The sequence below is a fragment of the Symphodus melops genome, assembly GCF_947650265.1.
Source record: "Symphodus melops genome assembly, chromosome: 11".
Taxonomy (NCBI): Eukaryota; Metazoa; Chordata; class Actinopteri; order Labriformes; family Labridae; genus Symphodus; species Symphodus melops.
Genome location: NC_136701.1, coordinates 16,153,157 through 16,168,389, shown reverse-complemented (window position 1 = coordinate 16,168,389; position 15,233 = coordinate 16,153,157). Strand labels below are relative to the sequence as shown.

At 41.2% G+C, this 15,233-nt stretch overlaps 1 protein-coding gene across 1 annotated transcript in view; it reads right to left on the bottom strand.

Moving 5' to 3' along the window:
- stk32a (serine/threonine kinase 32A) overlaps positions 1 to 15,233 on the bottom strand; it is a 64,082-nt gene that overhangs the window by 40,962 nt on the left and 7,887 nt on the right. The window contains exons 3-5 of the mRNA XM_079356385.1: positions 14,576 to 14,631; positions 12,905 to 13,056; positions 72 to 245 (exon numbers count right to left, since the gene is read on the bottom strand). Of these exons, the coding sequence (XP_079212511.1) occupies positions 72 to 245; positions 12,905 to 13,056; positions 14,576 to 14,631 (382 nt within the window). The remainder of the gene's footprint in view (positions 1 to 71; positions 246 to 12,904; positions 13,057 to 14,575; positions 14,632 to 15,233) is intronic.

Sequence of the window (15,233 nt, the reverse complement as noted above, 5' to 3'; positions counted from 1 at the left end):
AAAACACACTGCAACATAATAAACTACCCAAAAATGTTTAAGAGGAGGGGAAATCCCAGAAAACATCCCACCTGTGTATGATACGCTTGCTGCGGAGGTATCCCAGTGCCAGGGCCAGCTCGCAGACGTAGAGCTTCACTGTGCTCTCTGAGAAGTGGACATTCTGCTGGAGGTGATATCTCAGGTCTCCTCCCAAGAGCAAGTCCACCACCATAAACATGTCCTCCTCGTCCTGGAAGGAATACCTGCACGGGGAAAAAGTAGATCAGTCGAGAATGACAATTCAAACGGTACAGCAGGGACTGCCATGGACACTAACTGCAGAAGGAAAATGGTCGATGATTATCACGGGGTTGAAAGAAAGAGGGGAGGAAAAATCAGAAACGAGACAGAACAGAGATGAAAAAAAGTTATGAGAATATGAGTCAGCAGAGAGTGATGTTTGGTAGTTTAGTGAATAAAGAGATGATAGTGAGGAAGACTTAGAAAGTGACAAGACGGCCACAACTGAGTCACATATTTACCCACAGCGTGTATAAGATACCTCCCCAAGAGTTAAAAATAGCACCTTTTGGTTTTGTGGTGGGGTAACCAATGCTAGAAGACATCTGAGCTAACATTTTATTTTGTTGACTGTCTGGATGGCTGCAGCATTAAAGACACAACAATTCATCATCGATAGAACACAATGACAGGTGCAAGCTGAGTTCACGTCAGCCGTGCACTCCTCAGGCAAATCAGCTTTTAGAAGACAAGAGCAAAAGCTCATTGAAAAAAAAAAAAAAAAAAAAAAAAAAAAGATTGAACAAGAGCACACTGTTGTTTCAACCTCATGATGATCTCTGATAACACAACCTCTTCCCCAAGTCTCTAAGGGATAGACGTTGCTCTACTCCGCGTAACTCGAAGCTAGACATATATGCCGAGTCATGCCAGAGGCAAGGCAATGCTCATTATCTTGTCTTCAAGGCAAACAAGCTGTCGCAATCCTTTATTATCGGGTACACAAGTCGCTGAGACAGTAAGGCGACAGCTGAGACAGGTAACACGAGGTTATTGTCTGAGCATATTTAGTAAGCCTTAAAATATACGTTTGCTTTTCAGGTCTGCAGAGACCCATTTGAACGACTGTACCTTCAAGAACCTGCGCAAGTTCAAAAGGTCACGTAAGTCGGAACAGTTCCAAATAGATGCCTCGAAAGTGCATGAAATAAAATACAAAAATATCAAGTGTTTTCTTCCAATTTTCCAAAAAGTATATTGATGAAAATCAAAACAGAGTTCAGAAATATGAAGATGCTACAATTTAATACTCAAAAAGTGATTTATTTTTAACATTGTGCACAGGGTTTTATTTTTTCTGCGTTACAAAATTAGTCCTGAGTTCCTACCTTAGTTTGTTTTTCTACTTAATGTCGTTTTCTTGAATATTTTTAATCGCTTCATAGCCTTAATTTATACCTACAAACCTATAGGGGCGCCAGTAGCTTAGTGGTATGATGCCATGTGAGGTCATCCATTTATTCCTCCATCAAGCCCTGGCATGTAAGGGCAGCCGCACACTCCACTGCAGAAGCTGTTGCACAAATCGTCATTGATTTTTCACACTGAGTGCCCCTTTAAGGCATCACTTTCTCACTCTCTCTTCTTAACGACGAGCTAATTAGTTTCTTTCCCACAAGAAAGTAATTCATGCAAAAATCATATTTCAAAAGTTGCTGCGGCCAACATTTCCAACCTTGCCTTGAGCAGTGCTTTGTGTGCAACACGAGCCGTAGATCTGCTGTTTCAGATCTGCCGTCAAATTTGGGAATAATACCGCCGCCCCTCCACATAGTCCTGATCTGAGGTGGGCTACAATTCTGCTGAATGGCTGTGCATTTTTACAGTCCATTACGGTTTCCACTTGCAGAGACTTCCCTGTTCGGACCATAATTCAACCTTCAGTGACCGAGGGTAGTTTTCTGCCACGTTGGTGAACTCCCTTCCTCAGGGGGCCCGACTCCAATAAACTGGAGGTGGTGCTTTTCTTGCGGTGGATGGATGGGCATTGATTGAGCTGACTCAAAACTGTCTGCTAAGGCTCAGATAATGCTGAGACCACTTAACATCTGATTGCAGATGGCTTCCGTGTTTGGAAAGACTATCTGTTAGATGCCCGTCCTGAAGATGCACACACATTTGCCAAAGTCACAAAGAGGTGTATGAGACACACTGGCACACACACACACACAAGCACACACACAGTGCTGTCCTCCTTCCTGTCAACAGTGTTGAGGAGGGAAGGAAGGAACACATATGAACCAGTAAATATTATTCTGTGTTATTACATGAGCACATCAACACACTGTTCTCTATTCCCAAATATCAGCTCTGGAATCATAATCAAAAAAATGAGAGGAGGCCAGCCCTTCCCACTCAAAGTGTATAATACAAGAGAAGCTGAATGGAAGCAACCAGCTGCAATGTTATCTATCATTCAGACAAGCTGCAACGGCTGAGCCACGAATGCCGACGCAGAGGTTTCTTCAAAGTTTGGCAAAGTATATATATGTGTATTTAAGTGTGTGTGTGTGTGTGTGTGTGTGTGTGTGTGTGTGTGTGTGTGTGTGTGTGTGGCATAAGAGAAGGAGAGCATATTGGGAGTATACTGATTTAAGTTTATTTAAAGGATCTTAGTACATTGATGGCAAAATTGCAAGGATAGCTTAAGTCAGGGCGTACCAGCATATACTACAATTTCTCTTTCAAATGAATTAATTGAAGCCTAATGACATGATGTGATTATAGTTGTACACATGTCCTGAAAAAAATCATTGTGACACATACGGCCTGTGTGTTATACAGCACAGTCTGTATGTTTATGTACACGCCTCACTATCATGAGCTACTTTCCAGTAACGTTTCTGTCTGACAATCGCCATGACAGTTTCTGACATTGAGCAGGTGACACTGAAATGAAAGCGAATCTGGCAATATTCGATTTGGCCTTTTCACATTAGACAGGATTGTCTCCGCTGGACTGTGTTCACATTACACACACTGCTCACTGCCTGAATACACTTTAATGACCATGGACTGTAAATGGTTATTACACAGTGCGATACAGCAGGTGGCAGTGTGCACATAGTTGGTTTGCAAATCTGCCAAGAAGCAGAAAGAAGAAGTAGCAACTATGGCAACCACTCGTTGACTGCTAACTGTGGACAATTGTGTAATTTATGAGACACCATCAATGACCGTCTTCCCACTTCCACTTAACCCGTGCAGCTCAGAGGAAAAAATGGGTCCGCGCTGTGTGGATAGTTAAGAGACAGGAGCCATTCAAAATGTTGTCATACAGCTGTCCACTTCCTTGTTTGAGCACGGTTGTGCTCACATCTCCTGCAGACTGTATTGTCGGGCACGGTACCCGAGTATGGCATTCACACTTATCAAATGAAACAAACTTTGGGGTCAAGTGTACTCATATCGGGGGCCAAGGTCACTGTAGTCAAACCACTCTTAAAGTTTCCATCTGTGAGATGATGAGCTTTGAAATTCCGAGTTTTAAGTTGCAAAACTCCTATACAGCGTCTTTGGCATCAAAATGACGCTCGACTATTTAAAAAAGTGTTTCGTTAGAAATCCTTTCAAAACCCGCAAGAAGCAAGAATGAGAGCTGGAGCAACTTAATACATTAAGGAGGCAGAATTACTGAAAAGCGACGTATTCTGTGGAGAGGGGTTCCCATCGAGAGTCTCCAAAATCTTGAGTGAGAAAAATATCAAAGACCTTCTTCCATTAGATGTAATGGAGAGATAACTGAGGTGACAGAGTGGATCTGTGTGTGTGTGTGTGTATGTGTGTGTGTGTGTGTGTGTGTGTGTGTGTGTGTGTGTGTATGGAAATGAGAGAAGTGTGTTGAGAAATTATATGTGACACTTAAAATAGACCACATTGTTTTAAAATGAAAGCAGTGCTTCCCTTTGATTTAAGATTTGTAGTTTTTGGTGCCGTTCAGGACTTCGCTCAGAATTAGGGAAACTTAATTTGAAGCCTCGTTTTAAGTTGGACAGATGAACTTTGTCTACACAGTGAAATGCTCTTTTGACGCTCTGATAATGTGTTAGATAACTGGAAATCTGATGGCCAGAACCAGGCTGGCAGAAAACTGTGAACAAAGATCAGTAAACAAGCTTTTAGTGATTTAATAAGGGCACTTTAGTTTTCTACATGGACTACATTTTATTGTCTTTTAGCCGTTTGATTAACTCTCTTTGTGTCTCTTTCTTCTCTGTCCTCGCCTCTGTCACTCTTCTCATGTCTCTCTCTTGATTTATTTTTTTCTCCATTTCACATTATCTCTAGAAACTTCTCTTCATCTTTACCATATAAACGTGTTCTTTTAAATGATTCTTTTATCACTAATGGCTCATATTTTCACCTTACATTTATCCATTCCTTTTTTCATGAGAGTACATTTTTTACATGTCATAACATTGTCATTTTCTATCAAGTTAACTTGAGTTGTCGTTTACTGATGATATTCCCTTTTCATAAATTTCATTTTGAAATCATGTTTACCAAAACCATTATTCTTGCTCTGAACTGGAGTTACTTATTTGCAGACCTGTGCTTCATTTCTCCATATTTGTGTTCAATACAGGATTAACACCGTGCAAAGCCATCTTTCACTGGGTTTAAGAAAAAGTAAATGTCTGTATGAACTTTTTAAGAGTCCACATTTTATGACTCTCTCCACAACTACAGGATGGTAGAAATGCTTAGGTTGGGGTTGTTAAGGAAGGGGCGCAGCAAGTCCATCCAGTCTATCAGTACTACACGTGTCCTCCAAAGACACAGCTCTAGTGGAGTAGAAAACCAGCTCTCATGCTTGGCTGATGTTTGCGTGTTTTCTGTCCCACAAGTCTTTGCACCAACAGAGAAAAGCCATGGTGGTAAAAGCAAGGAGGGACTTTGCTGTTGTTGTCAGGGGAAGTCAGTGTTTCTGACGACCAAAAAAGATGAACTGACTCCGACTGTTCATCCCAGACCCTCCGATAATTGTAATAAACACACCTCACAAGCAAGAACCCAGACCTGCTCTCTGCCACTCAGCAGCATGTCTGAGAAGTAAGATAACCATTTCCTTTTCTGATCAGAAAGTCAGCAAAAATCAATCAATCAATCAACTTTATTTATATTGCACTTTTTATACTGTACATTTAAATGTAATGAAGATGTGTCACATGTTTAAAAGCAATAGAGAGACACATATTAAACAAAGTCTACTTACACGAAATGTAAAAATACATCCTTAACCGTCTTTCTGCATCTCATCCCATCTCCCCCTATCCCACTTTCAAGCCAAGCGCAGTTGAGCAGACGGCTGTTCATGCGTCATGAGCCCGGGTCTGCTGAAGATTTCTGCCCACGCTCTGACAGATTAAACTGGGCTGTTGTAATCCAGCAATGAGTAAGGTCTTTTACCTGCTTTTACAAACATAACAATGAGCATGGTCTTGTTACCTGCTCTTTTGTTAATGTTAACAGACAAAGAGTAAGGTCATTTATCTGCTTTTTGTAAAGTGTCTTGAGATAACACTTGTTGTGAATTGGCCCTATACAAATAAAGATCGATTGATTGATTGATATGATTGTGAGACAATGATACACGCGATATCTGATTGACTGAAGAATATCAAACGTCCATCAAAGTTCAGAGGACAGGATTCATGTTCGCTCCTACGATCCGATGTTCCTTTCATGCTTCATCCTTTTAACTTCTTTTCACCTCGATCCACCATTATCTCCCTGCCTTCCTCTTATGACTCCGCCTTTATCCTGCTGTCAAGAAACGTCTGTTCAAGTTCCCCTCCTTCAAGTCGTAGACACCAGCATGAGTTAAGAATGAGTCAACTGGGTTTTGAAAAAAATAGTATAAAAATGACGGTTTTTGGCAACCAGCAAATGTTCCTTTCAAACAACAATTTTATTGCCATATCTACATTTTGTCACACCTTTCATGTGTGTGGGATATAGATGACAGCGTTACTGTACTCAATTATTTGCTTTTCATGCACAATATATTTGTATTGCTTTACATACTGCATAAACGTTATTATAACCGTAAATCAAGCATCCTCCCTCTGGTACGGCTCACCTGCTGCTACAGAGTCTTTATTATATGCTTTTACAACAATACAGTAAATTGGTCTCTTATGATTATAACACATTTTCTTTCTGTCTCTGTGTTTCCTTCCCCTCTCTCTTTCTCTCTCTCCCTGACATGGCCTTACAGCCAACGCTGAAGGTGTTGGAATACGAATGAAGCCTCCGCTGGCCTGCTGCCACTGCTGTCAAAATGAATTAGAAATAGTAGTTATTAGGTTGTACGTCTCAGGTGGAGGTCATCAAAGTCCCTCTAGTGACATTTAATATGACAACATAGCGTGTAACAGTGTGACGAATATGATTTAAAGGAGACTCGCGTCACGTAGAAGTCTTTTGTCCAATGTCGACCGCCGTCCTCGGTTTTGTTTCTCAACAAAGATTGGAGGCGGCGCTGACCAAGGGAGCCAATTGAAACTTTGATTCTGTTACCCACTTTAATCTTCGGACACATGTTAACATTGTTACACAATTACCCAAATTGAAACGAACGCCAGGGTTCATGGAAAATGGTAGAACACATTGTCGAAATTTTAGAGAATATGGATGAACGCATGAGCAGGCAAAAAAAACTGTCAAAATCCATTTAAGCTCATCTTTTTAAAAAAAATCTATATATGCTGGGCTTTTTATAGTCTGAAATCAGGGAGAAAGAGAGTGGGGAACGACATGTGAGAAAGGAGCCACAGGTGGGATACACCCCCCCCCCCCCCCCCCCCCCCCACGTCCATAATACATGGGGTGCGAGAACTAACCATCAGTTACTGTATGAGGTAATCCTTTTTAGACAGGTTTTTTTAAAGATTATATTTCGTGATCTGTTCTACCTAAACTGCAGCTGTATAGTGTCATCGCCAAAACGGCGTGTCCTTACTTCATAGCTAAATAGAAGGATGATGGATCAGACTTGGAACAGGTTGTCAAGCATCCATTAGCAGCTGTTGCTCGATGCCTCCACCAGCTTTTTGGATAGACGGCGAGGAACAGCAGTCAGAGTGCAGATTAGCACCTGTGCATTATGTTGAAATGGTGCAGACTGTTCATTAGACCTGAGGGCACCTGGTGTCTCACTTGTTCTCTTCTTTTTGCCAAACACTCTCTCTCTCTCTCTCTCTCTCTCTGTTTGTCTTTTTTTTTCAGTTTTTAATTCAGTGTCTGCATCTGCTCCATCAGACATGCTTTTCAGTGTGACCTTTCGCTGGCCTCCAGCTCGTCGGCCTGATGGGAGAGCGTGCTGCACTGAGCTTTTAGAGACACAGACACCCGAGGGCCACTTCAGTAATGGAAGTCTCAGGAAACCGCAGGGGCTCTGAAGCTAATGGTAACACGTCTTCACGGAGAGAAAAAAAACAAAAACAAAACAACACTTTTTTTCCCCCTTCTTTTCAAAGGTAGCAGCTGTGACGAGCTACAGCATGCACTTATTTAAAAACGGAACGCTTTCGCAGTTTTTAATTCACAAAAAACATAGGATGCTCCTCCCAGAAGGGAAATGTTTCAGACAAACAATTTATCCATTGTTTTAAGTGAATTTTAAGGTTTTATGTCAAATCAGCACAAGTTTTCATGCAGAAATGTTCAACAAAAACATTCTTAAACAATAAGCTAAAAACCAGATATCAACATCTGTTTCCCTTCTTTAAAAGTCAGAACATGTTAGTATCCGTTTATACAATGTAATATCAATGGTCTCCTTAAGGGGGACTTACCTGAACACTGTTAATGAGGTAAACTAACTAAACAGCCTCAATGTCAAATAACGTTTTGTTTATAGAATTCACTTTTTTAGTACCCAAAACAGAAAATCATTCCAATCTGAGAAAGAAAGTGACACGAGACTTTGCTGTCTTGTATAGAAATGACAGTGATGAAATATTGCATCCACCTTTAACACGCAAACAAACCTGTGCCTGACCCAACCCAAGCACAGCCGGCCACCGTGACGTGGTAGATCTATGCTGACAGCCCCATCGACCTTCCTCCCACCCCATCTCCTGACACCTCCTTTGACTGACAGCTCCCATCACTCTGTGGTTAATGCTGCCTGAGCACACAAGCGTCGATGCACATTACGAAATACACACACACACACACACACACACATACACAATTTCCCAACAAAGAGCCATAAAAATGAAGTTAAAGCCAAGTCTTATCATCCTGCGTGTATAAAAATGTTTCCTTCGGTAAACATCACCTTCCTCCTTTGTTTTAGAAACTTTCCGTTAATTGGTAATTCAGAACATCATCAGCATGTTTTCTTAGTCATAACCACCACTGAGTCTGTTCGCTTTCATTCCAGCAGGTCACCTTGACATCATGCCAAATATTCGACGTGCTGCTTGCCTGCAGTGATTAAAGTATAAGGAGAGTGTGATGTGCACATTTTGCAGATACAGTTTGTACCTTAAGTACAAGCAGATGTTCTTCTTCTTATTATTCTTATTGCTCAGTATTGCTGGAGGCTAGACATAGCCTTTCTTTCAAAGTCTACGCTATACTTCAGCAGAGTGCATTGCCTTGAAAGTACAACATCTAGAACATTATCTTCTCGACTTGACTTTTTGTATTTCGGACGCTTGGAGGATTTCTTCTCTTTTGCCTTTGTGAGACGTTATGTCCTATCTGTTTAGTTTTTCTTTTGACATAACGCACACAGAGAATACCACTGACTGGTGCATCATTCTGCGTGGAAATGAAACACATTTTGAGATTACATCATAACTGTGCAAAATGGGGACGCCCTGAAGCATGTATTACTTCTGATGTTTCAGACCTTTTTATTACTTGTCCTTTTACGCTTCTATAACATTATTTTTTTACAATAACATGTTACATCACTGCAGTTTTAAGTGTCCCATAGAATCGTTAAACACAGCTTATGTTATTTAATCTTAACCTAGCAGCTATGTTGCATGCCCCATCACAGCGGACTGGGGTTCAAATCCAACCGTGGCCCTTTGCTGCATGTCATCCCCCACTCTCTCTGCTTCCAACACTTCCTGTTTCTCTTCAGCTGTCCTATCTACTAAAGGTCAAAAAGGCCAGAATAATAACTTTAAAAACAACTCTTCACCAAGTTGCCACTGAATGTAATTATTCTGTTTAAAGTGTTTGCCAGAAAATCAATTTGGCAGAAATCAATTTGGTTGAAAATTTAAATTTGCATGAAGTTCTAAATCAGTCCGGTACAACCCTTACTGTTTATTCTCACAGTTTCAATCCCTGATTGTGTATTAATACCATTTCTTTGTCTGTGTGATTAGCAGGAGCAGCTCAACCAACAACTCTCCTATTAAAACAACAATGGAAAACAAGAGTGGGAAATGATGGCTTAGCAGCATCTCTTGAAACAAAACTATTGTGCCAGTTTGCATTTATGGAAATCTAAAAACTGCAGGAACCAATTTATTTTTCTTAAACCACTTCTTGGCTTTTTTTTGACCCGCACAAATGTTCTACCTAAGTGAGACCAAACACAGTCGCTACCAAACCAGAAGTTCTCTCACCCTGACATTTCCTCCATGAATAACCACCTTAACTCAAAAGTAGCAAAAAAAGAGTTCAAAAAACAGAAAACTTAAAATGCTAGCTAGCTAGCATTGCCTCCTCTCTCCGCTTCGCTCTGACAAAAAGGACAGAAAGAGAAAATTTTTTCCATGAATAACCACCTTAACTCAAAAGTAGCAAAAAAAAAAGAGTTAAAAAAAAACAGAAAACTGAAAATGCTAGCTAGCTAGCATTGTCTCCTCTCTCCGCCTCGCTCTGACAGAAAGGACAGAAAGAGAACATTTTTTCCATGAATAACCACCTTAACTCCAAAGTAGCAAAAAAAGAGTTCAAAAAACAGACAACTGAAAATGCTAGCTAGCTAGCATTGCCTCCTCTCTCCGCTTCGCTCTGACAGAAAGGCCTGAAAGATACTTACTCTGCATTAGAGCAGTGCACTGCCAACAAGGGCTCCCCTTGCACTAACTGCAGCGCAGGCACAACGGGCTGCCCCTCCACTGCTGGCACATCACTACACTGACTGTACCACAAACACTTGACACCACAGGTTAACGTCTGCAAAATCTGAATACAGTTTTGTGCTTTGTTGTTTACATGGGGGGGGGCAAAAAAACTTAGTTTATTGCACCTGTCCCCCAAGTGAATTGTCATCTGTGCTGTGTACAGTGAACAGACACCTGAGGTCAAGCTGAAAGAAGATGAGGTGAAGCATGTGGTGAAGGAGGACAATGAGAAGAAAGGAGGAAGGGGGGGGGAAGAGGAATGGGAAGGATGGAGAGATGGAGGTGGATGAAAAGAAGACAGACGATGAAGATGAAGAGGGACAGAAAGAAAAAATCAAGCCCTCGCTTTTGCTGCGTGTGGCTGCGTCAGTGTGGTTCATACGCCTGCAGGTAATCTGTCCCTGCCTCTGACCTTGAGAGCTTACCTCAGGACAATCATAACTTACGCCAACTCAACACAGCAAGAGAGAGAGAGAGAGGAGAAGAGAGAGAGTGGGCACAGCGCTGATCCAAGCACATCTCTGGAGGAAATCTCTCCCCCCCCCCCCCCACACCCACCCCCTCCCCTCACCCAGGATGGTTTACGCTGCCAAAAGCATTAACTTCCAACCCTTTTTTTTTTTTTTTTTTGGTCCAACACAGTATGCAATCAAGCAGGAAAGCAAGCACTGGCATTGTTTGTCTGAATGAGTCTCTGCACTGCACTTCTCTTTATCCTTACATTCCCCTCCTCTCTTGTTATCCCTCTCTGTCTGTGCTCCATTTTCCAGAACTATAATGTCTTTTCCAATCCTCTTGTCTTGTTCTCTTTTCTTACTCATTTCCACCATGTGAGGATTTAGCTTTGTTTCCCCTCAAATGAGTAATTAGAAGACAAAAGCTATTGATTCTGCTATGGCAGATTTTAAATGATATGCAATGAACAATTGGATGGAGGACACGGCTGGGGTGAAACTTCTTTGAAATGGTTCATACTGCAAGGCTCGTATTTAGCCATCCTACATGCCACCGAATAATCCTTATGTTTATATATCAATAACAAACAAATAAGTGCCATTAAAGACCTAGTACGAAACAAAGCACCGTGTCCACCTAGCATATTTTCTGGCTGTGCGCTCGAGAGCGCGTTTGCTTGCAGAGAAGAAAAGCGCTACACGTCCGTCCTGTCTCCATGACAACAGTTTGTTGATAACTGCCACTGTATGAACAACACGGCTCCGTAACTTTTTACTGCTTGTTTTATTTTTGAATTTTTTTTTATTTTTTTTTACCCAGCAGACACAGAGTATAGAGGATCCAGCGACAAGATACGATCCATAGGAAGCTAAAACACGAGGTAATCTCATACATACTCTCTTCCTGCTCTCTCTCTAACCTTAACATGTACAAGCCCACACTCAAAGCATGGGCTGAAATCCGCTTCTGGACCAATGGTGCTTGTGCATGTAATTGAGGGGCGTGGCTTTTAAGGGAGCACAGAGGGGATGCTACTTTCAAAATCATGCTAGTTTTAGAACACCACCAACCCTGCCATTAAGTCCTTAAAGCATTTAGCGTGGAATAGTGTATATGGTGCCATGCTTTAATTACATTTCTAAACTTTTATGAAGTGATATTAAATCTTTAAGATGCCTTAATGTTAGAAGTTAAACTACACATCCATGAAGGCAGACTGCATGCACATTCTTCATGTCTGTCAGTGCCCCAGTTAGCTGAACAGGTGGGCAAAAGTCTAGACGTGTCTCTGGGTAAAACAGAAGAAGAACTAATGATTCATCCTCCAGTTCTATTTTAAAATGGACTTCCCTATTGTAGTTATTATCCGTAAGTTGTTGGAAATGAATGCCATTCTCCCTGTCATTCTGCTCAATGGTTAAAAACCAGAGTGGCTTGATCCCAAACGTGACAGAGTGGAAGCGTTTATCAAGAATTGATGACGCCTTTCAGCTGGAAACTCAACAAGCCGTACTTATCAGGCATCTCAAAAGTACGATTCTCTGGTGTTTAGTAAGCTCAGGCTTTCACAGTGTGATGAATGAAGACCTGAAATTACCTGATGAGTCATCTTAGATTAGTTTGAATGAGCGTGCACAGTGTTGAGGGAGAGGCTTCCTCAAACCCCTGGATGCGCCAAGGGGGGGAAAAAAAAACGTGAAGAAGCTGCCAGGAGAGAGGAAGGGTCGTGCCCGAAAAAAGTTGAGCTTGGATCAGTGAGCAAACTCGACTTTGCTTTTAGTGACTTCAAAGGGTGGGATGGTGCAGATGGAGGCTTGGGAGTTCAGTTCACAGGAAGACACCTTCCTGAATGCATCTGCAGCATTGGCACAGAGTTCTTTTTTTTTTTTTCTTTTTTTTTTAATAGGCGATGATATTTTGCAGTCACTGATGATGGACGGAATACAATCACCATAAAAACAAAACACATGACACAGAGTGCACCACAAAATCATTCCAAATGGCTGCTGTTGGCTGACAATTATAAACACAATCTTTTGTAGAGATGACCTGCTCAAGTGGAAATGCCTCTTAGTGTGCTGCAGAAGCTTTTTATATACATATTTTAGGAAAGGAAGAATATGTTCTGTCAAAGTCACTTAGTGCTGAATTAAACATCACCTCGGTTATAAGTCAGAAAATAGCACACTTCCTCAAGTCTGTAAGATTCGATTCACACAATCCTACAGACTTCAGCACATGAGAAATGATATACTGTACGGCAGCAGTTTGTATTTGCTTACCAGAAGTTCACCAGGAAAGGATGTTCAAGGTTCTGCATAATCTGCAGCTCTTTCAGGACATTCCTCACTTCATTCCGCTCCACGCATTTCAGCTTGTTCATGTACTTCATGGCGTACATCTTCTTAGTGTCCTTCTTCTGCACAATGCAGACCTGACGAGAGCACAAAAAGGTACATTTCGTCACTGTCGGCTTTTAGAAGCGTCCTAATTTGGATTTCTGAAAGCTCTAAAACAGCATCACAAACACAAAATGCTTAACACTAACTGGCCCTATGATTAACGACTACTTCTCTTTGAGATAGTAACAATATTGGGCTATTTATTTTCCTCCATGTTTTATCAGATTTATTTATTAACGTGCACGATGCAAATATTCGGACACTCTTGTCCATCTTTGCTAGCCTACTCCAACAGTGGTGTGTTTTCAGCCCTGTGCCCCAGGTTTCCCGTGAGCGTTACCGCCCAAGTCACACAAAGTGTTATAGTGCAACCACCAGAAATGTCGGGCTATAACGAGGCCGCGAGGAAACTTCAGGATTTCTCTTTAATCTCTGCGATCAGCGGTTTAATCCTCTTGTAAGGCGTTCAACTTTTCACACCGGTATGTTTTTGCATTTAGATGGGAAACGTCGTGTGAGCGTTCATCAAAACTGCCAACGGGGATATGTAGATGTGTCTTTTGGAATTCATCGAAACGCTTCCAAACGACACTTAATGATTCTCTCATCAGTTGAAATCGACTGTGAGTGTGATGTGAGGTAGGGAAACGCAGAAAATGACACCTGCTGCAATCTGGGAAGCTTTCTGACATTCAGTAAGAAGCTATACACGATTACCTCTACTACAACGTGAGTGAGAATAGACACTGTTTTTCTTTTTTTTTTTCTTCACGATGCAATGGTGTCACACCCTGTATTTATTTGTAGAGCCTGTCTGTTCTACGGGCGTCAATAAGCCAGTGATTACTGCCATCTAAGAGAGTGATCTGTGGACCAGCTGGCTCCGTTAATCAGCCAAACCCTGATCACATCTCTCCTCCCATTGAGCGGCTTGTTGTTCACTGTGATCATACTTCTTATCTGCTGTTGGACGGAGTGAAGATGTGTGTGTATATGCATGCATGTGGAAGTGTGTGCGTGTGTGTCTCGCTGTATGTGATGTAGATTACTCTGAACCGTATGGATTAACAGCACGTGGAAACATTTGCTATCATCTCCAATGTGTATCCGCGGGGTTCTACACTATTTGCTTTCAGCTGTTTATTATTATGACTTTAGATTTTGGATTCCTGGTCTTAGAAAATTCATTTGGTTATATCCACATGGGTTTGGGAAGTCATGATTGGAAGGCATTTTTCTCGAGTAGGAAATCTGGAAAGAGCGGAGAATGACTGTTTTTATTTATCACGCGTTTGGAGTAGGTCTTTTGTGAATGACTTTTCAATACTGGATCAGTTTTCGACAGTTTGAAGGATTTGATGGGAGACGTTGAAATCCTGCTAATATGTAATGTGTCTTGCATTACAAGTAATGTATGTCCTACCTGTACTCCTCATCCACATGTAAACCTAATTATGTTCTTTGTTTTGTATGGAACACTTGACTGCAAATGAAGTGTTTTTTACCCCTTCCAATTTAAAAAAGAGTACACTTTGACAAACATGGACTTACTTTTCCAAAGCTTCCTTTTCCTATTGCCCTCAGGATCTGGAAGTGGTCGAAATTCACTGGAAGGAAGAGGAGTTGAAAATGTATGAATACGAAACAACAACAACAACAACAACAACAACAACAACAACAAAGGGAAACAGTTTCACAGGATCAGGACAGAGTCTCATATTTGCTGCATATCTGAAACTGGACTTCACATACATTGACTTTAATGTTGGCTTATGAAGAAAGAAAATAATTATGCACAAAAGTGTAAATATGGAGTCCCAAAAGTCCCAATAATTCAAAACGTTGATATTGTGTGCACAACTTATTATCCTGCGATGACAATGTAATTACCATGTGGGAACAAGTAAGATGAAAATGAGATAATTAGTGTGCACAAGTTCTTTTGTTCACACAATATAGTTACAAAGATAATAAGTTGTTCCCAAATGATAATAACTTGTGCACACAGTTTAATTACATCGTGCGCGCAAGAAAATATATGTTTTACTTTTTGAGACTTCAGGGCCTCCGTACTTTTCCGATGGATGCGAAAACCAAATAGAAATGTCTCTCTTTTGAATTAAACTAGGTCTATAAATCTTTATTCATGGAAGTCGATGAATGGATTGCATCAGCGCACAGTAGGCTCACTCGGTGGCTGGCCTGAACA